The sequence below is a fragment of the Penicilliopsis zonata genome, assembly GCF_001890105.1.
Source record: "Penicilliopsis zonata CBS 506.65 unplaced genomic scaffold ASPZOscaffold_5, whole genome shotgun sequence".
NCBI lineage: Eukaryota > Fungi > Ascomycota > Eurotiomycetes > Eurotiales > Aspergillaceae > Penicilliopsis > Penicilliopsis zonata.
This window is the reverse complement of record NW_019208915.1, coordinates 456,039-480,565: the sequence shown is the minus strand read 5'-3', so window position 1 is coordinate 480,565 and position 24,527 is coordinate 456,039. Positions and strand designations below refer to the sequence as shown.

The following is a 24,527-nucleotide window of genomic DNA, read 5'->3' as shown; positions in this document are numbered from 1 at the left end:
ATAGCATAGACTCAATAACTATCAGTAACTACCAGTTATAACTACAAGTCAAACCGATGATATCCCTCCACCAGCCCATCTCCAGCCTTAGTAATCGCCACCCAGGCAGGGCTATACTGCTTTACCTCGTCGAGGGCAGGGATCAGACCGACCCGATTATTATCACTCCACAGACATACTGCTTTCCCATGGATCTTGGCTTCGGCTTGACTACCATTCCAGTAAACATCTACATTCCATTGATTCTCCCATTGGCGACTCCACAGCCGGATCTCCCTGTACCCCTGTGCAAAGGTCGAGGGGAAGCGCGGATCATCTTCTGCAGCACCCTCCACAGTGAAGTTGGCAATGGGGTTGTCGAAGACAAGCCGGCAGGCACGCGTGTTGCGTCCGGAGATCTCAAACAGGGCGTGGCCTGTTGAAATCTTTGAGGCGGAGAAGGACATCCAGTCGCTGTATGCATCAACAGCATCAACAGCATCAACAGCATCAACAGGAGAGAAAGGGTTAGGCGGGATGGATTCCCACGAGCAGGAGACAGGTCTAGGCGAGGAGGGAGAACAGGTGACCTGTTTCCCTCTTGCGCTGGGCATGGCACGAGCCACCTCGTCGACAAAGGGGGATACGCCGCTGAGGACGGCGCGGTTGGCGCCCGAGGCGAGGTCGACTTCCTGCATGAAGTAGAGCTTCAACCGGTTCGATTCGGAAAAGGGCGCCGCCGTGAGGTTGTAGATGAGGGTCCCCGTGAAGACGAGGAGGAGGAACACGGGCACGTGGAAGGTACACCGGTGGATCAAAGGTAGGACGGGGGAGAACAGCAGCGTCGTGAACGCCGCCATGAACACGTATACTGTCAGGATGGCGCTGCCGTCTTGGCCCGTTTGATGGAGACTCGTGGTCAGCATCAAAGCCAGCGGGCCCACGAAGATCAGCACCACGGGCCCCGTCAGTAGAAACTGCAGTACCCACGTCCACTGCGGCAGGGACCGGCTCCACGCCTGCTCGAAGCGATACACGTTCCGCTCTCCTCCCCTGGTATCCTCGTCGTCGTCGTGACGGCCATGGTGGTATGCAGAGTGATTGCCCACGCGCACGTAGTTGGCAAAGGTGGTACGCTGCTGCTGCTGCTGCTGCTGCTGCTGTACGTGTCCGCGCAGCAGCGATGTCGATTCTGTCGGCGCGCCCTGGACCTCGTCATCCGTTGCTAGTCCTTCATCCTCGACTGCTTCGTCGTCATCACCATCATCGTGGTCGTCGTCCCCTTCTTCTTCCTCGCCGCCTGGCGTGCCGTACCGGCTACCAAAGGTGCTCGGACGCCGCGACCCGGTATCGCGCGCTTGCAGGGCCGTGACATAGTCGGTCTTGCGCGGCAGGGCAAACAGCTCGAGGTACGAGATCCAGGTGGCCAGGAAGGTGCCGGCAAAGAAAAAGAAGATGAAATACCCGCCTGCCAGACCGAAGCGGTTCTCATATGTTGTTGCGATGACCAGGAGCACCCACGCCAGCACAAACAGCCAGGTCCAGACGTACACGCGAGTCAAGGCAGACGGGCGTGCGAAGTCCGCCACACGCGAGACAAACCAAGCCAGGAACAGCCAGGCCGAAATCATCATGCTCCACACTGCATACTCGCTGCTGTGTACGATCAACGGGTTTACCTTGGTTACCAGATAGGCCAGCCCGACCGTCACCCCAGTGGGGATGCCCAGGAGGAAAGGAAAACGAAAGAAGCCACGGAGCGCCTGTAAGCCCACCCGCTCGCCGACATAGTAGCCGTCGTCGTCGCGAACTCGCACGGACAAGCGGAACAGATACATCTTGTCGGCGCGGACAAGGGCGATGCTGGTCCCCAGGAGGACAAGCGGGGCGACGACCAGCAGGGTGACCGAGAGGGCGAAGAGCGTGTGCAGTCGGAAGACGACAAATGCAGCACCAAACAGGTCGAACCAGACGCCCGGGGAGCCGGACTGCCCGCTGTCGAACCGATGCGAGCCGTCAGAGACAAGACCCTCCGTGGTGGCGACGGCCGCAGAGAGCATATGCCACACCGAGTCACGGCTGGTGTGTTTGGTGTCGTCCTGGTCAGTGTGGTAGCGTGCGCGGGGCGCCATGAAGGCGACGTCCAGCCCGCGCATGCCCAAGTCTCCCTCGAAGACGACGTAGTCCGTCTGACTGGCGATTAACCCAGCCTTGAACCCATCCGCCGCCAGCACAGAGCCGAACGGGTGCGGCGCCCGCTCATAAAACGCAGTGACCTGTGCGTCGGAGCCGCGGAAGAGGACCGCGCGACCGCCCGCGCCCGCGCCCTCGAGGTTCAAGAAGCTCGTCGTGAACCGCGCCAGCGGGTGCTGGCTGAACACGCGCGCCCCGTTCAAAAAGTCCTCCTCGCCATTGTTGAAGAGCACGACGAGCCCGCGCCGCGGCGCATGCGCCGCGCTCGCAAAGTACCGGATCAGCTGCAGGCACGTCACGACGCCCACCCCGTCGTCCGTCGCGCCGTATCCCGTCGACACGCTGTCGTAATGCGAGTTGACCAGCACACCGTGCTGCGCCGTCGGCGCCAGCGCGTCCTCCCGTTCCCACCAGTTGTCCGGGTCATCCTCCGTGCCGCGGATGTACACGATGATATTCGTTCCCTCAAAGTAGACACCCACGGCGGGGGTGTTGATGCCGCTACTGCCAAACGTCAGGTTCGACACGTTATCGTCAAAGACATACACCTGCGGCGGCGTAGTGTCTTTTTCTCCTTCTTCTTCTCCTTCTTCTTCTCCTCCTCCTCCTTCTTCTTGTCCTTCGGCCGTCGAGGCCAGAATCGCGTCGATCCGCTGCAGCAGCCACGCGTGCACCAGGTCGTTCTGATGCGAGTTATACGGATGGAAATGACCCGAGAGATGCCGCAGGTCGTCCCACGCCTCGTCGAGATCGATCCCCGCAGGACTGTGCGTCGGGGCCGGCGGCACGACGTGGTGGACAACCAGCAGGGCGACGGCCAGCGCCAGGTAGACGGCACAGGTGACCAGCGTCACCGGCCAGGGGCGGAAGCTCAGCAGGTTCGTCCGAGCCATTGGGGTTCGGTTTGGCAGATTGTGCAAAGCGCCCTGGGGGATCGAAGACCCAGAGCTCGAGGGGAGAAGCTGGAGCGGGCAAGCTGCCACTGGAAGCTGGAGTCGACGTGAGGAGTTGCAGTTACACGGAGAGGGGAAAGGCGGAAGGGGCCGGCAGTATAGTATACGTCAAACCATTCAGTTTGTATAAGAGCTCAGGTAGGAGTAAAAACCGTCTAGAGAAAAAGAATATGGGGGATTCGATGATGAGAATGAGTATTATTCATATTCCAAACTATCAATAAGGCAAGAGCAGAAGCATGAAGAAAGCAAACTCCCACCATGCACTCAAGACAGGCTGAACAGCTCACGGTAACGAGGCCGTGAGTTCACGGATATCTGACGTCTACATGTGAACTGCTGGCTCAGATGGATGAAAGATAACGAGGCCGTCCAAAAGATATCACCAGTATACCGGATCCCGAGAGAGGAAGAACCATATCCGCTGCGCACCGATGCAATCCAGATAAATAGATAGTGGGTAATAAAGGAGACGAGCTTGTTCTGTATTGGCAAAAGCGAAAAGAAAAAAAGGAAATGAAAAGAGACAAAAAAAAGGGGGGGGAAAGAAAAAACGCCCGAAGCAGAGGGGTATCAACTGTGGGGAGGAGGCCCGATGTCAATGTAGTCTTCGTCATTAATGGCAGTCGCATGCATCAGGCCGGTGACCTGACCTTCATCTTCGTCCAACTCTTCATCATCGTCATACATGGTGGCCTCGGTCTCATCCACCGCGGTCGAGATAGGGGCTTGGTTTAGGAAATCACGGAGACGGTTCACACCTTCGCCGCTGAAGACACAGAATACCTCGCGCTGCAGCGGCGTGAACTCTGAAGGCGCTTCGCGGCAGAACGCAGTCAGGTCCCCGCGAAGGAAGGTCTGGACGCCTGTGAGACTCAGATGTGTCAATCGCGGACAGTGGTTGAGCAAGGCATGGATCCCCTAGAGTTCAGATATATATGTCAGTAGAGTTCTTTTTTTTTTTCTTTTTTATTTGAGGGTTTGGAGAAAGGTAGAAAAAAAAGGCATACCTTCATGGTCAGGTGCACACAGTAGCTCAGATGCACCCGCTCCAGGCTGCTGACGCCCATCGGGTGCGGAGAAATCTTCGGACGTGCCAGGGCCAGAATGCTCTGATCAGTAATGGCTTGGCATTTGACCAGGCCGATGCGTCGCAGTTTTGGCAAAGTAGCCAGCTGCTGTACGCTCCGATCTGTCAGACGCGTACAGCAGGCCAGGTCGATGTATCGAATCCGATTGCACGACTTGACGAGTTGCATCACCGCCCCGTCAGTGATGTTGGAGCAGTGGCCGAGGTGTACATAATGCAGGTTCTTCCCCAGCTTGCAGATGGCGAGGACGGAGCGATCTGTGATAAACCGGCATTTGGCCAAAACCAGGTTCCGTAGCCGCGGGGCGGCACTCACGATGCGCTCAACGGCGTCATCTCGAATGGTTTCGCACGCGGTGAGATCCAAGATCCGCAGGCTATCGAATGTCAGGTGCGGTGACAGGTTGAGAAAGCCGGAGTCGTCGATCGCCGTACAATGTGAAAGTCGCAGCTCCCGGAGATTGCGTAACGTGCTGAGCAAGGCAGTCACAGATGGACTAGTGACGAGCTTGCAGTCAAAAAGGTCGATTTCCAGAATCGAGGGGCAGTTCTGCGCAAAGGACGCGATTGATCGGTGTGTGACTTGGCTTACCCCGTTCAATTTTAACTAAGACGAGTCAGTGGTTTGGGGAAAAGGGGGGGGGGGGGGGATAGTTCATGTCTTTTGCAGATACTCACCCGCTTTATCTGCCGGCAGTTTTCCGAAACGGTAATCAACGAGTCGTCCGTCACCTTGGTACACCCGGTGATATTTAACCCTTGGAGTCGTGGACAGTTCCGGGCGACAGTAAAGATGGTATGATCGGTGAGGGAGCGCAGGTCGGAGACGTCCAGCGCCTGTAGATGGCGGTTGCCCTCGATCAGATCCGAGACACCCTTGTCGGTGAGTTCCGAGCAGTTGGTCAGGGTCAGGCGTTCGATGCGCTTGCACTGCGTGAACGGCACGACAGTGCCATCGCTCACATCTTTTGTTAGCGCCGAGAGGTTCAGCCGTTTGATGAGCTCCGAATAGGCGAATAGGCTGTCCGTCTTGCCCACCGACGCGGCCACGCTCTTCAAATTGTCCCAGTTGTTACATGACGGCCGGTGCCACAAAATCCCGACGCAATTTGCCGCCCAGCCTCGACAGACCAGCATACAGTTCAGCATATCCGTCGGCGAGCTCAGCTTCGAGAAGATGGCAATCAAGATCTCCGGCGGCAGGCGGCCGATCGGCGGCAGCACGACATTCCGTCCACTCTGCTGCATATGGACGTCGCGAAAGTTCGCAACGCCAATCGACGACTCGGAGTCGTTGGCCTGGGCCATAAAGAAATCGGTATCATCGTCGGCCGCGCGTTCCGGCGATGTTGACGAAGACGATTCGGAGGGAGCTTCGCTCGAGAAACGAGTGGCGTGGCGTGTGCGGGGCATGGCGCTGGTATCTGGAGACGACGTCGTTCTCCGGCGTTCACGGTGACAGATTCCCTTCACTGATCTCGATCCACTGCCTGTCCGATGACATATACGATGCCAAAAGAGTATCCCGGGCTCAATATCACAGCCTTGAACTCAACTCTGAGCCACTAACTTGACCTCCCTGAACCAGCAAGTCCGTCAGTCGGTTTGCAAGCGAGTTCACCGTCGGAATTAAAGTAAAAAAAAAGAAAAAAGATAACCAGAGAGAGAAAGAGAGATTATATTGGTCGAGCCTGGAGGTGCCTTCAGTTGCACAGCCTGGCCCCGGCAAGGGAGAGTGAGGAAGGAGAAGCGGACAGGAGATCGCAGGCCGGGAAAAAGCAAAAACGGAGTCCTCCCTAAAAGGGACTCCTCGTGGCTGTAGAAGGACGAAAGAAAGAAAGAAGCCTCCGTACACGACAATCTCTGGGAGAAAAGCCCCCTGATCAAGTAGGTCTAAAACCAACGTCTGTCCAGCGCTGTCACGGCTGCATTATCTAGAATTCCCACGGCGTACAGGAAGCTCGTTTGCCGTCACAGACAACGGTAGGCGGAACGTGTAGGCGGGCGTCAGACGGAGGATAAAGCAGATGGCACCACGGCGAGATAAGAGACGACCGTTCCAGCGGCGAGGGGGTTGTCTCTCAGGCTGTCTAGCAGGAACAGAGAGGACGTTGTGAGGCACGACGGAGGGGGGAGGGAGAGGGCTGGCCCGGTAAGGCTGCGGCGGTGGCTCGTGCGGTCTGGTTGGCAGTTAGTTAGAGGGCGCTGATGGTGTCTACCGGGTGAGAGAGGTAGAAGACAGCTGGATGGGTTGATAAATGAGGGGGATCTGAGTGTGGATGATCAAGAGGCTCAAGAAGTCTCAAGATGTCGTCGTCTGACGTTGGTTCTTATTATTAATTGTTGCAGTCCGCGTGTGTGTCTGACTGACTGTTTCTGCCTTAGGCAGCGACCTATGATACTGCAATGCCAAATAGTGCCATTTGCCCCTCTTTCACGCTTCAACTGCAGAACAGCCCAAGCAGGGTGTTTGGCTGGCTGGAAGCATGGCTGTTGGCTTGTTTAAGGTGAGAAGACTGCCATATTCTCTTTAATATGCTCATATCGTCAAAATAAGGACTCGTTTTGAGCTAAAGTATGTAGAAATATATACTGTCTCCCTAACCACCACTTCGCACACCTTTGACCCATTCACGAAGAACATTCTTCCTAATCTTGCCCGTACTGGTTTTGGGTAACTCGGAGATGATCTCGACCTCACGGGGGACCATGAATTTGCTGATGGTGCTCTCGTGCCGCGCCCATTCGATGACGTCGCTGCCGGAAAGCTGCCGGCCGGCCTTGACGGTGATGAAGGCTTTCGGCCGCTCTCCCCAGTGAGAATCAGGGACGGCGACTACCCCGGCTTCGAGAATGTCTGGATGTGTGGCGAGCATAGATTCCAGCGCGACCGAGGAGATATTTTCGCCGCCTAAAGGAAGAGTTAGCAGTTAGCAGCAGATGATGATAAGATTAGTATATGTAGTACCGCTGATGATGATGTCCTTAGCCCGGTCAAGAATCTGGACCGCCCCGTCTGGATACCAGACAGCCAGGTCGCCAGAGTGGAGGACTCCCCCTGCGAACAACTTGCGGGTCGCCTCCGGGTCCTTGTAGTAACCCCGTGCGCAGATGTTGCCGACGAAGACGATCTCACCGATCTCGCTTCCATCGCGTTGGACGTCGATGATGGTACCCTCGGCGACACCGGTCTTAATCACACGCACTGGGAGACTGGTGATGAAGCCGTGTCCCTGGCGAGCCATCCGCTGGTACTTCTCTTTCAAGGGGAGGCAATCCCACTCGGGCAACTGGTAGCCCTTGGTGATCGGGCCATACGTCTCAGTCATGCCGTAGACATGCACCGGGTGGAGATTCAACTCCGTCATCTGCTCAAACAGACGAGGCGTGGGCGGGCTCGCGGCCACTGTCACCCGGACCGGATCGGGGAGTCGCTCTGCTTCGCTCGCATTGCACAGCAAGGTGTTGACCGTCGGCGCAGCGTTGAAATGCGTGATCCTCTCCTCTTTCAGCAGTTGCCAGATCTGTGGATAGTCGATCTTGCGAATACAGTAATGTGTTCCTCGCACAGCCGTGACAGCCCAGGGGAATGTCCATCCTAAATGCAACTGTCAGGGTCTTTTTTTTTCAATAGCAGCAGCGATGCTACTGGCGGCGAGTGAAAACTCACCCATTGCATGGAACATGGGCAAAGTCCATAAATAGCGACACCGCCCCTTGTCACGATGGAGACCTGACTCGACCAAGTTCGCCATTGCTGCAAGGTAACACCCCCGATGCGCAAACTCAACGCCCTTGGGCTTTGCCGTTGTCCCACTCGTATACGCCAGTGCGATGACCGCGTTCTCATCCTCCGGGTGTATCTGGAGCCCGGTCCAGCCCTGGCCTCCCATCTCACGATCATACCTCAATCCTTCCAAAACCGCATCATCGAACGGACCCGTTAGTTCGCCCTCCGTGGCGTCCGTGTCTGTGTCGACAATGAGGGGGACCCCCGGTTTCGTTTTCCGATACGTCTCGAGCAAGGTTAGAAATTCCTGGTCCACGATGATCGCATCGACGTCCGCATGCGCAAAGATGTACGCAATATCATCCTCTTTGAGACGATAATTCACAGCTAAATCTGTCAGCTTGCTTCACGCCCTGCTCTTTTTTCTTTCCTATAGTCGCAGTATCTTACCAACATTCACTGCCCCCGCTGCTGCAATACCAAAGATCGACTCCAGAAACGCCGGTGTATTCGGACACAGAATTCCTACGCGTCCATACCCACGTTTACGGAGATAATAAGCCAATCCTCTCGCCCGGTCCGCGGTCTCCAGGTACGTCCGTCGTAGCACGATATTGTTCGCAGTGATGTGGACGATTGCCTCGGCCTAACCAAATCATTGTCAACACACCCACGTTTATATGTTTTTTGCAGAGCTTTGAGCCTTTTTTGCATAGTTCTGGATTTTTATAGAATGCCCTTACATTTGGTTCGATAGCAGCTGCTCGCGGTAGAAAGAAAGTGGGCGACAGACTGTGGTGGTTATACTTGTGCTCGAACTGGGACTGGCCGGTTGCCGTGTTCTCCTTGTCTGTCGATGGGGACCCGCGCAGGTGGCCGATCAGGCCTGACAGCCTGCTGATAGCACTCGACATACCTACTAGCAGTGTCAAATTAAATCAGAAAAGACGTGAAAGTCGATTGCCTGCTGGAGAGGAATTGGAGAAAATGCGGGGAAATCCACCGGCTATTGCTAGCGGAGCGGATTGCGGGTACCAAGAAATCCTCGGGATTGTCATTTTCAAGACATTTGTTCAGGCATCCAGGCACTCTTTGATAGAGGATGGATTGGCTTGGTCGGAAATAGAATCCGGGGAGATTCATCGATTTATAGTCTTAAGGTTAATCTACAGTCAGACATCTGAAACGATAAAGTTGAACAGTCTAGGCTTGGATAATTGAAACATGCAAAGGAGCATCGTGGACCGTCATGAACTCTTGAGAAAATTCTTTGGATTAAAAAAAACCGCCACGGCGCGAAAGATAACGGTAGCTATTTTGAACAACCTTTTTTCCATCCCATGCGACTCCGTCTTCCCCTATTTTTAATGTGTGTGCGGATCAGAAATCATCAGGTCTCCCGCCGGGCCCGTCCCCAGTCCGTCACCAACGGGTCTGCGCGAGTATTTAGGACAGGGACTGGGCACAGCGAGAAGTAAGAAACAAGGCGATCAATCGGCTTGCCGTCGTAGTTCGCTGTTGGACAAAGGATAAAAACCGTTCGCGATTCCCAAACCCAAACCATCAGAGACAAGAAGCAACCAGCCGGACAAATCTTTTTTTTTTGGTATCTAGTATCCGTACTCGGCGAGCTGGGTCTTGGTCTTGGCGTCAACGCTGGCCGTCTTCTGGGCCTGGGCGAGCTGGCGGCGAGCGGCCTTCTTGCGCTCGTAGTATGCAGCACTCTTAACCTTTCTCCGCTCCTCGAGTCTGTAATAAAAAAAAGGGCAAAATTAGTGACCGAGAATGAAATATGTAGAGAATAACCGCTTGTAACCCACCTGGCAACAACATCCTGGTACTTCCAGCCAACCTCGTGGCTGAGTCTGCCGACGGTGCAGTACTTGCGGCCGGGTCGGAGTCTGAGCACACGGAGGGCCTGGGGAACAACCACACGCTTCTTCTTGTCATACGGGGGAGGAACACCCTCGAAGACCTTGAGTCTCTCCATGGCGGCGGCACCACGGGCGGTCTTGTGGGGCATCATACCACGGACGGCCTTGTAGAAGATGCGGGAAGGAGCACGGAAGTGGAAGGGACCTGTATATCAAAATCATTCTCAGCAACCCGATTTCCGAAATGTTGTAGATCAAAAGGATGTAAAAAAGAAGAGTCGGTCGGTCTCACCTCCGCGAGTGGGGTTGAAGCGAGTCATCTTGCGAAGGTAGGCATGGTACTTCACTATAACACACAAATCGAGTCAGTCATCTGCAAAATTGTCCATGGTCGGTCCACCAATTCCTCTAGAGAATTATCCCTTCTGCCTCTAATTTTCCTCCCCATGTCCGCCACACATTCCGTATAAAAGCAAAAACAAGATTGGATCGGATTTCAAAACGTACACTTCGCGCGGAAGAACTCGCCGGAGATGTTAAGGGCCTCGCATCTGACGACGACGATCTTCTGACCGTTCAGCAGCTGCTTGGCGACAGTGCTGGCCAGGCGACCAAGAAGGTGTCCCTTGCCGTCAATGACGACCTGTTAAACCGCATGTCAGTGGACCGAACTGTCGAACAGCGAGCAAGCAGGGGAAGGACCGGGGTAGGGAGATAACGCACGACTGGCTCGATGGAGGACATCCTGCTCTTTCACCGTGTTTTAAGGAAAATATCCGGCGAAAGGAAGAGCGCTGCTCTAGGATACTCCCTTAGGATGTATGTTGTCGGCGGTTGTTGTCGTGGTGGTTGGGTCAACGCACACAACGAAGTCGGATTCTGGCTTCACAGGATGATCGCTAAGCGAGGTCGAGGCTAACTAATTTGTGCGGGCGGTCGGGTGAGGGCCGCAGCCCTAAGCCGGGCCAATCCGAAGCACCGAGTCACGTGATTGTAGATATCCCGTCGGACCCGTCTCAACGTCCTTCCAATAACAGCAGTCGCGATGATGCCTTTGTTCAACTATTTCAAGGTGTATTAGGTCGTTGATTTCATCATATGAGTGATTACTTCGTGGAGAAAACTCATCATTTGAATTCTCCCAAGCCATGACGGCCTGCCATACTGACACCTGAATACAGCTCATACGATGGATGCTCTCTAAGAGACTAGTACTAAAGTATAGGTATCCCCCAATGTTTGCCAAAGGAGTTTTCGACAGAGAGGAGATAAAGATTTCAAGGTGGTCCATCTTCTAGTCGGCAATGCAACCTCAAGCAGAGTGAGACCTGCTGATATGCCCTTCGAAGACTACCCCTGAACCAGAGAAGGCGCTTGTTTGCCGGCAGATGAATCGAATGTACTCCATTGGTGTTCTTATGCATCGAGGCCTGTCTTTATAAATGGCGTAAGGCTGACAATGATCTTCAAGGAGTAATTCAATCCCATACCAGGCCACCACACAGTCTGACGGTACAAAGATTGATGATCTAAAACTGGCAATTCTCCAAATACTCGTTTGTGGAGTATTGCAGTTCATGGATTTCCTTTTTTTCGGTCTATATAGCCCTGTGAAATTCAAACTGATATGGCACAATAGTATAGAATTGGAAAGCCAGATGTTGATCCTTGATATCCTCAAGATCTTTGTCGGTAAACTAGACAGCTGCCTATAATACCATGTCTTCCATATCCCCTTCTTACTTATAGCTCTCTCATTATAGCAAGAAGATATTGTATTTCTCGGCGAAAGAGTTGGCAGTGCTTCAACAGATCAACACATTGACTCAAGGCTCTAGACTTTGGTCTCGGACTGTCACTGACACTGTCTGCAACAGATCACGTGATACATGATGAATGGCCTGTCACGTGGTTTGACACAATTGGCAACTGGCAACGCATTCGACCTTCTCTATGCGTTTGCTTTTCTTGCCTTCTTCCTGTACATGATGGATTCAAGAATACAATTCATGAGTGAGATTGAGCAGGTTTATCTACACATTTGCTGCTCTCGACATACAGTCTCACCCTCGCCATCAAAAATCTAACTCTACTTGGCTCTAGATATACATCTACAGATCTAACACCAGACCTAGTACTCGACCGATGAAGCGCAAAACCCGGTTTGTCTGCGTCTCCGACACGCACGGCTATACTCCGTCTGAGGCAGGATTCCGACTCCCGGCCGGCGACGTGCTCATCCACGCTGGCGATCTCACGAACCAGGGCAGCGAGTCTGAGCTCCGCAAGACGATCAACTGGATTGCACAAGCCGATTTCGAAGCCAAAATCGTGGTGGCAGGTAATTGAAAAGTGGATAAAACTGTCTACTTCAATTTGAAATCAAACATTCATGACAGCTGAGACGGATAGGGAACCACGACGTGACGCTCGACCCGCCGTTCTATGCTGCTCACGGGTCTGGATTCCAGTACCAACGCCCCCAGGACCCGCGGGAATGTCTCCAAATTGTCACCAAGACAAACCCGAGCGTGGTCTATTTGAACCACCAGGCGGTGGTGGTGCGGTTGACGCGCGAGAGCGGTCCCAGAACCATATTCAAAGTGTTTGGATCGCCCTTCTCTCCATCCAGCGGAACATGGGCGTTCGGGTATCAGGATTCCCAGGCCCGGGAGCTCTGGCGTCAGATCCCTCACGACACGGACGTGCTTGTGACGCATACCCCGCCACACTCGCACTGTGACAGCGTCGCCGCGGGACAACCGCTGGGGTGTGCAGCACTCAGAGACGCACTGGAGACGGTGCGGCCAGTCTTGGCTGTCTGTGGACATGTGCATGGCGGAAGGGGGTACGAGAGGGTTGTCTGGTCGGAAATACCGGGAAGGAATTCTGACATTCAAGTCACCAGGGGCCAACTGCCTCCTGTGGGCAGCAAGAAACAGAATCTAGTTGACCTGACGGGCAAAAGGGCACCGCGGATTGAGAACGAGGGCTGTGCAGGGAGGATTGATATGTTGGATTTCGAGACACAGAGTGAAACTCATCGTCTGGATACTGTCCGACGAGAGACGTGCATCGTGAATGCGTCAATCAAGGCCACAAACCATCAGAAAAGGATCAAATTCAATCCCCCAATAGTGGTTGATATAGATCTTCCAGTAGACAGCTTGACAGAATCATCTAGACAGTGAATCATGATTATGCTCACTCTTCGACATAGTTCATCCAAGTAAACCTCTTCACTATAGTGACTACCTCTCTCCTTAAGAAACTCTCCTCGCCCTCTACCCACACCTCACCTACCTCAACCACCACCACCATGCCTGATCCCGGAGTATGCCCATCTGCTTTGAATATGACTGAAAGAAACCAACACTAATAAGAATTTGACACAGTACCTCCGGATCTTCGCCATCGAGGCAGAAATCCACGAGATACACAACGAAGGCGGCGTCGGCCCCGTCACCGGCGCATGGGACGCAATCCTACACACCTATTTCTCCCACCACGAAGGCTACGTACACTATGTTTCGCGAACGGAGAGCGGCAATGTATCCTATACAACCGGACATGTCTATTCGCCGCGAACGGCCGATCTGGCAACGTACTGTCCCCTCACGACGCTCTGTGTGCGACAGACGGCAGATACGTCTGTCTCTGCGTGGAACCAGGCAGAGAATGAACTCCACGAACTTACGAGGCGCCGGAGAGAGAAACACGGCCAGAGAGATGACGATGACGATGGCGATGACGACGGCGAGGGTTCTCCTGTTTCTTCTTGGCCGTCTTTTGGGATCGTGGTGATCAGGACGGCTACCAGGTTTTATGTCTTGTGTACGCGGCAGAAGGTTATGGTCGGGTATCGAGGAGAGGATATCCTGGATGTAGAGATGGACGAAGAGGCGATCGTTGAGCGGTTGGTTGGTATTAGAGATGAGTGGCGGGTTAGGTAGGAATCTTTCAATAATTTTCTCATAATAATAAGAACTGTTCTTTACAGTTCATCTCTGACGTAGTATGACTGATCATCTGGTTACAAGACTTAATACAATACAAGACAATACCTCATTTATTAGCAATACAATTAGCATACTCTTCTAATCTAGACCGGTCGGATGAGGATGATCAGAAGAGTCATCTGCGGCATGAGCGCTTGAATACGCTGTCTGAATGGATGAGGATGTCGTCACACCAAAGTATCACCTTAACTACCAGATTTGTACCTGGTAGTAGGTATTAGGTGTTGGATTAGGTAGTAGATTAGGTATGGGGGTTAGGTATCGATGTTAATTAGGTATTGCGTAGAGTATTCGATACCCTTCCATAATGCTGATGATGTACCTCTATAAGGCTGCAGGTCAGATGCCACTGGATGACTTGAGTGGATGAACCATTGATCATATTGATCATCTGGAGACTGGCTCAGGCCTCGTGCGCCTGAAAAATCCGTATATGACTGGTGAGGAGGCTTGACAAGGGAGAAATAATATCACCACAGAGCTATGCTACGCCCTGGATTAAGATGCCAGTGGGAGCCTGTAAATCTCCGTCTTTATGCGTTTGGCATAGACTTATGTCATATCTGTGTCGGATTGAATGCATCGAGACCTGACTTGGTTGCTTGGGATCGAAAACCCAGACCAAAGGACAGCCAGCTTATAGGAGAGCATTATCGCGAGCATACCCAACAGTTCCCGACTCCATATGTCGCGCAGTATTTCATCGTTGCCCTAAGGTTCCAGCATCAGATTTATTGCTTGCCGCGACAGAACAACCTAGGGAGTCCACTATGGGTGTTGTGATAGCCGTCGGCATCTATATAGATAATAGCAGTTCCATGGCAGAATTGGGCCAGTAGCCAAGATATGGATCAAGATTGCAGCAATCAAGGTCCTGGTCAATAAGGCTATTTCATTGACATGCCGGCCAGAAGTTAGGAAAGTAGCCACTAGCCAGCAAGCATTCGATAGGCATGATAGATGGGAGGGAAACACCTGGATAAAGGTACTTCGTAGTAAGACGGATTTTGATTGAGACTGAAGTACCCTCCGTAGAGGTGTGTAAGACTACCGTCCCCTATTATCAGTCTTCTGTCAGCCGCAAAGGTCATCTTGATCCTTCATCTGACCGTTCTGAAAGTCCTCTGTATGTGTGTGCCAACATGAGATGATAGGCGATTGTACCAGTCTTGTGGCGGGGTGAAGCATGTCGGTCGCTCGATCGGTGGATCGCATTGGCCAAGACCGACCCGATCAAGCAACGAATCAACATGCAAATATTGTCCACTTTTTTGTAGTAGTAGTAGTTGCAGTGCGCTACTCCATGTACGGAGTACTGTGTCGTTCTCCATGTACTCCGTACAGCCTTGAAGACAAACTCAGTTCGAGAATACAGCAAGCTTCGAAGCAAGATCCATAGTCCGTTCACCGTAACCCGGGATTGCCCCAGTAACTCCCAGGAACCAAAAGGATCGACGTGAACGGAAGATTTCAGGGGCCCCTGAGGGCAAGCTCCTCCCGGAGCCCGTACCCCGTAGACCGTGCATTCACCCTCTCACCGAGCATGAGACGAGGCAAATCCATTGCCCCTCCTCGTCTCCTCCTGATTGGCGTCAAGGACTCGTCTCTCGCCGGAGTGATGGAAGGTGGAAAGAGCAGATCAAACTTCTGCTACGACCATCGGTGCGGGGTTTGCTGCTGCTGATTGATCGCCCCACCACAACATGGCATCGTCCAGCCTTGCTTTTGTAGAGACGTCAGAGACAGGCAACCAGTCCGGAGCAACAGACCCTGAATAGTAGGAGTGGCCCGTCCGCCGTAGCCGAGCACGAGGTATTCCACTAGTGAGCAGGTAAACTACCTAAGTCAGTAGGTCACTAGCAGGGACGAAGTACGGAGTAGCAGGTACTGGGGGGGTTTTTTTATTATTTTTTTTCCGCCTGCGATGACCGTGAGCCAGCAAGTAAGGGCGCAGGTGAAGCGCCTGAAACCTTCTCCAGCACCAGCAGACGGTGTTCTTCCGCTTCATTCTGCCTCCATTTGTATCACCTCTCCTCTGCCCGAGGCCACGGCCCACTGTTGGGCATAGTACTTAGCAGCACCGGGCCCTCATCTCTCCCTCTCGTTGTGTTGTTCGCAAGGGCGCCGGTGGATGCTTGGGTTTTTCTGGCTCCATGGTCTGACCTGACTCTCCCCCCCCCCCCCCCCTCCCCTCCACTCCCTTTCAAACGATCCAGCAATCGACGGGGGCTGCTTGCAGACCCAGTGAATCCGAAACGGGAATTGGATAGCCTGCCGCCAGCCAGCTGGTCGTGTCCACCGTGCAGCGTCCAGTGCAAGGTCCCAGCTCCAAAGCGTCCACCAAAGCGACGCCCTCACCGCCGTGAGCAGCCCACGCACGCTAGACCAGTCTGGGACAGTGTCGTGATCTCTCGATTTTGTCTGGAGACTTCATATCTTTTGGTACGACGTAAGATACCTGGTAACTGGAACTCTGGCAGGCTGGCAGGTACAAAGACTACCACCACCACCACCAAGACACCGGTATGTTCTCGTTGATTCTCTTTCTTGTATGACAAAGGATTGCTCTGTCTATTATTATTCTCAACTGACTAATCCTATGCCACCTCAGCAGCGTGGCGCAGCAACACCAGAGAACTGTACAGCCTACAGTACGGAGTACCTCTGTACAAGGTACCGATTGAAGTTACTAAGTTAATTAATCCCCAAGACGACTCCAATACACATAATCCAAACAATACAACCCCGCCTCGGTCTCGTTTCGTACGGTATTGTCCCTGAGACTGCCGGGAGGTACGTTGGTTGACACTGGCCACTCATCCGTCTGCTGCCAGCACAGCATGAGGAGGACCGAAAAAACCCTCTGATCTAACTAATCCTTCTTTCTCCAGTCTTCCTCCGTTTCGTTTTCTTTCCCTTGGCCGTTCTCTGCCGTTGCCCAGTGCCCACCCTACTGCAGTGCTGAGAGACGATGCACTAGACCGACCGCTGGCACGTCACCGCACGCCTTGCTAGTCTTCTTATTCCTCGCCCTGCCCAGCCTCGTCCTGCTGGTCAAACTAGACCAGCAGATCAATCGTGCAGCCTGCTGCTGTTATTATTATTATTATTGTTATTGTTGTTGTTTTAATTTACACACCCTTTGGTTTTGCCGCGGGTACCTGTTCCAATTCTTTTGCCTCTTGCCACCGTGAGCCACACTCGCAGATAATCATCTCCCCTGACCCACAGAGAACTTGTTGAAAAAGTCCCCCTCGGTCGATCGTCTTATGTGCGACAGCCTGTCCTTCTAGGACATCGATCCAGCATGCCTTCGCTCGAGCTCGATCCCTATGCTGTGTTGGGTGTCTCCAAGGATGCGACCGTGGCCGATATCAAGGCCGCCCACCGCAAATTGGTGCTCAAGTGCCACCCGGATAAGATTCAGGACGAGGCCCTGCAGAACCAGGCGCGAGATGAATTCCAGAAGGTCCAGCAGTCGTATGAGATCCTGTCCGATGCCACCAGCCGCCAGAAGTATGACATGAAGGTCTATCTTGCCGAGCTGCGCAGCAAGGTCTCGGCCACCCCGCCCCGCCCCAGCTATCCGCGTGAATACCGCGGCGACCAGCTGTACGAGGAGCGGGCGCCCGCGGCCGATCCGGATTCCCATGACGACGATCTGTTCTACGCCGACGAGCAGCGGGCCTCGAGTCGCAAGTACGACGACAACGGCCGGCGCTCCCGCACCAAACTCGGCGTCGATGAGAAGGGGAGGACCAAGACAACCCCGCTGAGTGCCGCCCAGGCCGCCAGGGAGAAGGTGGCACGCGAAAGCTCCAAGGCCGGCCATTCCGACCGGGCCAAAACTCGCACGAAAGAACGGCGTCGGGATGTCACGGAGAAGTACGAACGGTACGCCCCCGAGGAGATCGTGGTCGAAGACGATGACGACGGCCGTCGCCACCATCACCACCACCACCACCGCAGCAGCAGCAGCAAGCTCGACGATTCAGACTCGGACTCGGGCTCGGACCGCTCGTACTACGTGCGGGTCAAGAAGCCGCCTCGCGAGACCTCGTCTCGCAAGCCAAAGTCCCGATCGTCCGGCCACCGCTCGCCGCCCCCGAGATTCGATGAACCGGAGGAATACTCCGACTACGAGTCGAATAAGCATGAGCACCTGCACACCTCCGCGCGGGACTATATCATGCGTTCCAAGGGCAACCCGCCGATTGAGATCAACAACCGCCGGCCCCGGTCGTCCCACTCCCCGCCGCCGCCGCCGCGGTACCATAGTTACGATTCCACGGAACCAGAGTCCACTTCCCGCCGCTCGGTCCGGACCCCTCGCTCTAGCAGGGACAACGTGCGTCCATCGTCCTCGCGTCAAGGTTCCCGCGAGCACCTGGAGATCCCGCGTGTGTATGAGCCCAAGATGCCCAGCATGCCCACTGCGGCCACCTCCCCGGGGCTCAAGGTACCTTCCTCCTCCTCCTCCACCCGGCCCCCGATGCCGCCTTCTCGGTCGGCAACCACCACCTACCCCTCGCGACCCAAGCGTGAAGGCTCAAGCCGAAGCGACGATCCGCTCTATAAAATGGTCTACACCGACGCGGCCGCGCCGCGATCGACCAAGAGCCGGGGTCCTGATCGCTACGACTCGGAGTACTCCAGTTCTCCTACCCCAGACCTGCACCCTAGTGGTGGCAGCCCCCCGAAAGTCTCGACGCGGTACAAGGTCGTGAGCGGTGCCGAGCGGGACGTCCTGGTCGAATCCGACCTCCCGAAACCGACCTCCTCCTCGTCATCGTCGTCGGCGGCGCGCCATTCCCGTGGCTACTCGCCCACCCGGCACGAGCGGTCCTCGGCCTCATCACGGCCCATGCCCAAGCCCGTCCGCAGCAGCACCGCCCCCATCTACCCACACGACTCGTACCGGCCGAGCAGCAATAGTTCCTCGTCCAAGACAGCGGCCTACTCCAGCAAACCAGAGACGGAACGCGAGTATCTCTCCCGTCTGAAGGACAAGGGCACTGGGTACATCGCGCGCGAGGTCGGCCCGAACGGCGTCGTCTACTCGCGCGACCCCCATTATCCGCGCCAGTACGATGATCCTCACCACCCGCCTACGCACCGACGACAGATGACCTTTGCGTGAAACGACAGAAACGTTGACAAACTATGATACAGAATATTTAGCTCGTGATACAATTCCCCTCCCCCCCTCCCCCCAACCCTTTATTTATGATACATCCTTGATTTTTTTTTTAACTATTGCTTCCTCTTCTTTTTTTATTTCATGTTGATACTTACATGCAGCCATATAAAGCTAACTGTGATGACTGCGCGATGTAACGATTTTTACGATCCTCCTTTTTTATTTTTTATTATTTCCAACATACATTTGCTGGCGTTGGCTTTTGATTATCTAGCTGTTTGGATTTTTGGATTGGATTTTGGATTCTGGATCGTGGGGTAAGCTATGGTAGGGTGATTTATTCCAACTTATGATGATACAATGGTATGGTATGTGATTCGGCATTAACAGTTTTACTTGATGAGATCAACGCAGATTTAGAAATTGGGGCTACTCATTGAATATTCAAATCTATTGTAATTGAGATTGTAACAGCTACCTCCCTAGTACGTACCTGTACATAGCTACCTTGGTTATTAGCTAGGTACGTACATATCTAAAGAGGTAACCCAGTTGCTATTTGGCTAAGCATTTACATTGAACCAGGGTATGCATACTATGTATCAATGGAAAGGAAAACAAGAAGCGCGCAAGGTCTAGGGTGCGACTGATATCGATCAAGGCTCGCTCCAGTCCACCTGCTCTGTGACCGGGCCCGTTGCGTTCTTCGAGTAGGTGATGCGCAGACGAAGACGAAGCTTAGGCGGGAGATTCTAAAATAGTTAGCATACAGTAGAGCATAGTACGAAGAATAGATGATTTATATATAAGGTTGTATGAAGAAAACTCACTCCGTTCAATGCGGCCACCTTGAGGATTTGGACACCGTCATCGCCTGGCTCGAGATCAGGCTTGTTGATAGCACTCAGCTGGAGACGCTGGCTCTTGGGCACGGCGGCCTGCAGCCCGACGCCGGCAAACCGGTCAAAGCCAGACGAGTTCATGAACCGGCCCTGGATCTGCGCGGCGGTTGCGCTGCGCTGCACGGCGAGCGTGAGCACGAGGCCGTCCTTGTTGAAGGCGGTGTGGGCGCTAGGAGCTGTCGCGGACGCCGTAGACGCTGCACCACCGCCGCCGCCGCCTAGTAGATCCAACGAGGCGGATGCCGGCTGCGGTGAAGGAGTAGCGGCCTGCGGAGAGGGCGTGTGTCCGTTCGAGCCAAACAGATCCATGATCGCACTGGTGCTGCTCGCCGCGGGTGCGGGCCGGGGCGCAGGAGATGATGACATGCCGGAGTCGCCGCCGCCGCCGCCGAGGATGTCTGCGAGCAGGTCGGCGGTGTTCTGCGAACCGTTGGGGGGTGTCGTTTCGATAGGGGCATCCCCGCCCATCAGGTCTAGAAGCATGTCCTGCTCGGCGGGTTTGACGGGCTTCTTCGACTTGTCCTTTAGGAGCTTGCTTTGCCGCTTCTTCGTCGGTGCGCCGAGAACCCGTTGCTCCTCGCGGATTTCTGGCGGAGGCATCCGTTCCAGGACGCCACGCCGGATCTGGTCGTACCCGAACAGGTTGGTGTACTCTACCGCGCGCTGTTGGATTTCCACGCTCAGGTCCGTGGTCCGTGAGCCGAACAGACGGCGCAGCCGCTCGATCTGCGCCGGCTCGGTCATGCGCACTGTCAGCTTCATCGACGCCGTGACGATGTATTCGGTCACGATCTGCGAACAGTATGTGCTGTTGAGAATGTTGTTGAAGAGGTCGACGATGTCACTTTCCTTGACCTCCGTAACCAGCTCTTCTTCTTCGTACTGGCCACCGCGGAGCAAGCTGTCGCCGTACTCACCAATGACCCAGGATGCAGCCAGCGTGAGACCTTCCTGAGAGATATCTTCCTTGAGTGATGAGTAGAGCTTCTGCACAGAATACGTCTGCAGCTCGGGGGAGGTAGCGATGAGACGAACAAACGACGACAGGATCTGCTCCTTGACGTAGTTGCCCGCCAGTTTGAGAACTCGAAGGATAGTGTCCACGTGCCAGCGTTTGTTGGGTGCAAATCGGTCGGCTGCGATGCCGATCTGGGTCGTCATGACCGGCTTGAACTCGTTGTCCGCCACCTCGAGGAAAGCGAGCAATTCGCGGATCAGCACGCGCACGTTGCTTTCATTGATAAGCATGAAGCTAAGGTCAAGGGCTCGCCGACGGATACTAATATCCGGGTCGCGTAGACATTCAAGGATGGTGTTGCGGTGCCTCTGAACGGCGTTCGGCTCGATAGCCACGACCTTGTTCAGGGTGTTGAGCGCGACGTAGCGGATATTGTTGTCCTTGTTGGAAAGGAATTTCCCCAGGATGTTGACACCCAGAACCCGGAGGCCCGAGTCTGCTTCGATGTCCAGAATGGTGAGCACAGCCTCGTACAGGATCGCGTTGCCAACGTTCTTGGTGGAGTCGGTATTAGTAGCCACCTGGGCCAAGATGTCGTTGATGAGCTCGCTCGTCGCCGCATCTCCACGAGCCAACACCCTCAAGAAACGCAGGATCTTCACCTGCAAGAAGGGATCGGTGATTCCAGACACGTCGTGCTCCGGGGCATATCCGGACGCGGTGAGCCCTTTCAAAGAGCGGAGTAGGCCGGGAACCAGAGTGCGATACATCTCAATCACCCCTTCTTGCCCCTCCTCCGCTTCTTCTGCCTCGCAAAGGTCAACTGCCAGGGTCAGTCCGCACAACAGGACGCCATGGTTACGGTCCGACAGCAGCATCTTGGCCTTCTCCAGAAAATGTTCCTGCAGATCGGGGACCTTTCGACACACACGCATGGCACACAGTGCGGCTTTCCTGCGAATGTACGGATTGGCTGTGGAAAGAAGGGACTCGACCTCCGGGAACAGATCTCGAGACATCTCGACCGATGCTATATTGCCCAACGCGCACAACGCCAGACCGACAATATATTGGTTTGAGTGGTTGAGATCACTGTACCGATTCATCCCAACGTATTAGCCAGAATCTCTTGTCTCCTAAAGAGGGGGACATGAACCGACTTTTTTAATGAGTTTGTCACCAACGTCAGCACCTCCTGGTTTTCATCCAGTAACAGCATGGTTCCCAAATACCCCAGCCGTTTGTCTGCGAACCGGTGGGACGCCAGTAGCTTCAAGCATTCGATCTGGCCGAAATGCGTCCGCTCGCCAAGGGTAAATAGATAGAGCAGCTTGGCTACATTGTTTCGCCTGTGACCAAGTCAGCGAGACAGACCCCAAACACGCCGCGGGCGGGCAAGACTGACCGCACACCGGAATCATGACTCTCCTCGCGGAACGACGCCCGAATAGCAGCACTCTCCTTCTGAATCACGGCTCGCTCGTCCGCAATCGTCTTGGCTGAGCGGACGTTGCGGATAAATTGTTTGACTGTGCGGGCGGGATCTGGTTAGCAAGAGGCCGGAGTAGGGGGGGGGGATTCGGTTCCACGCCAGCAACATTACGCACGGGAGGTCATGGCTGTCGCAAGGGACGCCCGACGGTCTGACGGGCGGCAGTCAAAGGAACCGAAAACAACGAGATAAAAAGCGATACCAAACGATAGGGATGCGCAGCAGCCTGTCTGGCAACCTGTCCACGTCCACATACGAGTTGACCTGGCCGTTGTCCGCCTGCGCTGCCCGCAGCCACGGGGACACTAGACCATTCCAGGCTAGCGTACGGACTGTTTCTGTGCCTGAGGCAGAAGTCATCTGACGAAGGTGATTTATGCCTCAGGCACGAATATATGATTAGATAAGCATGGTTATATATGCCTCAGGCACCAAGAATGATTAGATAAGTCCCATGACGTCGCTGCTGCACCAGGATTGCCCAGGAACAGGCGACAGGAAATCGTCGTGAGGAGAAAGCATCCGTGAGGGCGTTGGAAGCGCCGGGGAAACGCCCCAGCGATCGGCAGACCGGTAGCCGCAGGTGGTTTTGTGTCCTGTATAGGGGATGGATAAGCAGTCAGCATTGCCTGGACCACCCCTATTGACGTAGGTGTCCGCAGTGCTCTCCGAGTGTTCCGCCAAAGAAAAGCTGACTGCCTACTAATACGGAGTGCAGATCGCCTCCCCCTCCCCTCCTTCTACTCAACAACCACACAACCGCGTGTGCGTGTTTGATGATCTGTCCAAGTGGTTGAACGCCCATCGCCATGTCTTCTGCTCTCAGCAACGGGCTGTCAGAGACTCTGCTGCGGCCGCGGGTCGTCAAGGCGAAGCTCGAAGAGGCATCCCTTGCGCCTCCGCTAGAGAGGTCGTTGGAGTCTAGGTATGTCACTGGGAAACCGTTGGTATGGGTAGAGGGCTGGTCCTGACAGCTTGCAGCAGTGGTTACTCTACGCCAGTGCCTGAGGATGCGCCGCCGTCAGCCTTTTCCATCTCCTCCGCCCGCAAACAGGCGCGCGCACGCAACCGCCTGTTCTACACGATCGATTACGTGCCCCGAGTGTCGCACTTTGACCCGAAGAGCGACTACCACGACTTTCGGGGCTTCTTCACGCTGTTCTGGATTGGGCTGTTTATCATGGTCGTGACCACCGTGCTGCGCAACATTAAGGATACAGGGTACCCACTCCGCGTGCAGGTGTGGGCGATGTTATCGGCGAACGTGTGGGAGCTGGCCTTGAGCGATCTGGCCATGGTGGTCAGTACAGGCCTGGCCCTGCCGATCCACCTTCTGGTGCGTGGGAGCTCCGGATGGCTTGCGTGGTCGCGCGGCGGCATGGTGGCGCAGAGCGTGTTTGAGGCGTGCTGGCTGGTTCTCTGGATCAATTGGCCCTTTATGCTGCACTGGACCTGGACAGCCCAGGTATTCTTTACGCTGCACACGCTGACCTTCCTTATGAAAATGCACTCGTACGCCTTCTACAATGGCCACCTGAGCGAGACGGAGCGCCGGCTGTCCTCACTAGACAACCCCGGGGCTGTTTCGCTAGATGCTGCGGTGCGATACCCAAACCGAACCACCCAGCCACACCACCACCCGCTGCAACAGCGCCTGGATGCCGATAAGAGCGATGAGGACGAGGAGGATCCCATCACCAAGCTGCGGGAGGATCTCGCCAAGGAGCTGACCTCGCCCCTGGGCCATATCACGTACCCGCAGAACCTGACGTGGACCAACTACGTGGACTTTGTCTTCTGCCCGACCCTGTGCTATGAGCTCGAGTACCCGCGCACCGACGGCCGCCGCTGGACGGAGCTGGCGTCCAAGACCCTCGCCGTCTTCGGCTGCATCTTCCTGCTAACTCTGACCAGCGAGGAATTCATCCTTCCGGTGCTGAGCGACGCAAGCCTCCGCCTCCAGCTCGTCGAGAGCACCTCCGAGCAGGCCCTCATCCTCGCCGAGAGTATCAGCATGCTTTTGTTTCCCTTCATGGTAACCTTCCTGCTCGTCTTCCTCGTCATCTTCGAATATCTCCTCGGCGCCTTTGCCGAGATCAGCTGTTTCGCCGACCGCCACTTCTACTCCGACTGGTGGAACTCTTGCGATTGGTAATCTTCTTACTTACAACCTTCCAAGACAAAACTGTTCCAATTG

The 24,527-nt window shown here is 54.7% G+C and overlaps 7 protein-coding genes across 7 annotated transcripts; 3 read left to right on the top strand and 4 right to left on the bottom strand.

Moving 5' to 3' along the window:
* Positions 1–41: 41 nt before the first annotated feature.
* On the bottom strand, positions 42–3,065 carry ASPZODRAFT_63980 (hypothetical protein; the record flags this gene model as incomplete). The annotated part of the gene is made up of 1 exon (XM_022729195.1): positions 42–3,065. The coding sequence occupies one exon, from the start codon at positions 3,063–3,065 to the stop codon at positions 42–44; it is 3,024 nt and encodes a 1,007-aa protein (XP_022582114.1).
* A 633-nt stretch (positions 3,066–3,698) lies between these two features.
* On the bottom strand, positions 3,699–5,628 carry ASPZODRAFT_141189 (hypothetical protein; the record flags this gene model as incomplete). Its single annotated transcript, XM_022724726.1, has 3 exons — positions 3,699–4,046; positions 4,136–4,822; positions 4,894–5,628. 3 exons carry the CDS (start codon positions 5,626–5,628, stop codon positions 3,699–3,701), a joined length of 1,770 nt encoding a protein of 589 aa, XP_022582113.1.
* Positions 5,629–6,815: 1,187 nt separating this feature from the next.
* On the bottom strand, positions 6,816–10,563 carry ASPZODRAFT_151082 (hypothetical protein; the record flags this gene model as incomplete). The annotated part of the gene is made up of 10 exons (XM_022725698.1): positions 6,816–7,126; positions 7,184–7,813; positions 7,886–8,332; positions 8,396–8,591; positions 9,376–9,379; positions 9,569–9,694; positions 9,766–10,024; positions 10,112–10,165; positions 10,327–10,462; positions 10,543–10,563. 10 exons carry the CDS (start codon positions 10,561–10,563, stop codon positions 6,816–6,818), a joined length of 2,184 nt encoding a protein of 727 aa, XP_022582112.1.
* A 1,401-nt stretch (positions 10,564–11,964) lies between these two features.
* Positions 11,965–13,010, top strand: ASPZODRAFT_63438 (hypothetical protein; the record flags this gene model as incomplete). The annotated part of the gene is made up of 2 exons (XM_022729150.1): positions 11,965–12,160; positions 12,232–13,010. 2 exons carry the CDS (start codon positions 11,965–11,967, stop codon positions 13,008–13,010), a joined length of 975 nt encoding a protein of 324 aa, XP_022582111.1.
* A 4,135-nt stretch (positions 13,011–17,145) lies between these two features.
* ASPZODRAFT_15051 (hypothetical protein) lies at positions 17,146–18,978 on the top strand (the record flags this gene model as incomplete). The annotated part of the gene is made up of 1 exon (XM_022725630.1): positions 17,146–18,978. The coding sequence occupies one exon, from the start codon at positions 17,146–17,148 to the stop codon at positions 18,976–18,978; it is 1,833 nt and encodes a 610-aa protein (XP_022582110.1).
* A 547-nt stretch (positions 18,979–19,525) lies between these two features.
* Positions 19,526–22,512, bottom strand: ASPZODRAFT_114486 (hypothetical protein). Its single transcript, XM_022721085.1, has 5 exons — positions 22,446–22,512; positions 22,244–22,367; positions 21,999–22,187; positions 19,809–21,930; positions 19,526–19,730 (listed from the first exon to the last, which is right to left on the bottom strand). The coding sequence occupies exons 1-5, from the start codon at positions 22,453–22,455 to the stop codon at positions 19,635–19,637; spliced, it is 2,541 nt and encodes an 846-aa protein (XP_022582109.1). The 5' UTR covers positions 22,456–22,512; the 3' UTR covers positions 19,526–19,634.
* Positions 22,513–22,820: 308 nt separating this feature from the next.
* On the top strand, positions 22,821–24,485 carry ASPZODRAFT_24511 (hypothetical protein; the record flags this gene model as incomplete). Its single annotated transcript, XM_022727967.1, has 3 exons — positions 22,821–22,978; positions 23,049–23,255; positions 23,315–24,485. Exons 2-3 carry the CDS (start codon positions 23,140–23,142, stop codon positions 24,483–24,485), a joined length of 1,287 nt encoding a protein of 428 aa, XP_022582108.1. The 5' UTR covers positions 22,821–22,978; positions 23,049–23,139.
* Between the last annotated feature and the right edge of the window lie 42 nt (positions 24,486–24,527).

Excerpts from the sequence above, each read along its gene's own strand:
- ASPZODRAFT_114486 (XM_022721085.1), bottom strand. Across the intron at positions 21,931-21,998 it reads GTGACAAACTCATTAAAAAA|TGATCTCAACCACTCAAACC; the intron begins GTCGGTTCATGT and ends GAATCGGTACAG. Across the intron at positions 19,731-19,808 it reads AGGTGGCCGCATTGAACGGA|AATCTCCCGCCTAAGCTTCG; the intron begins GTGAGTTTTCTT and ends TAACTATTTTAG.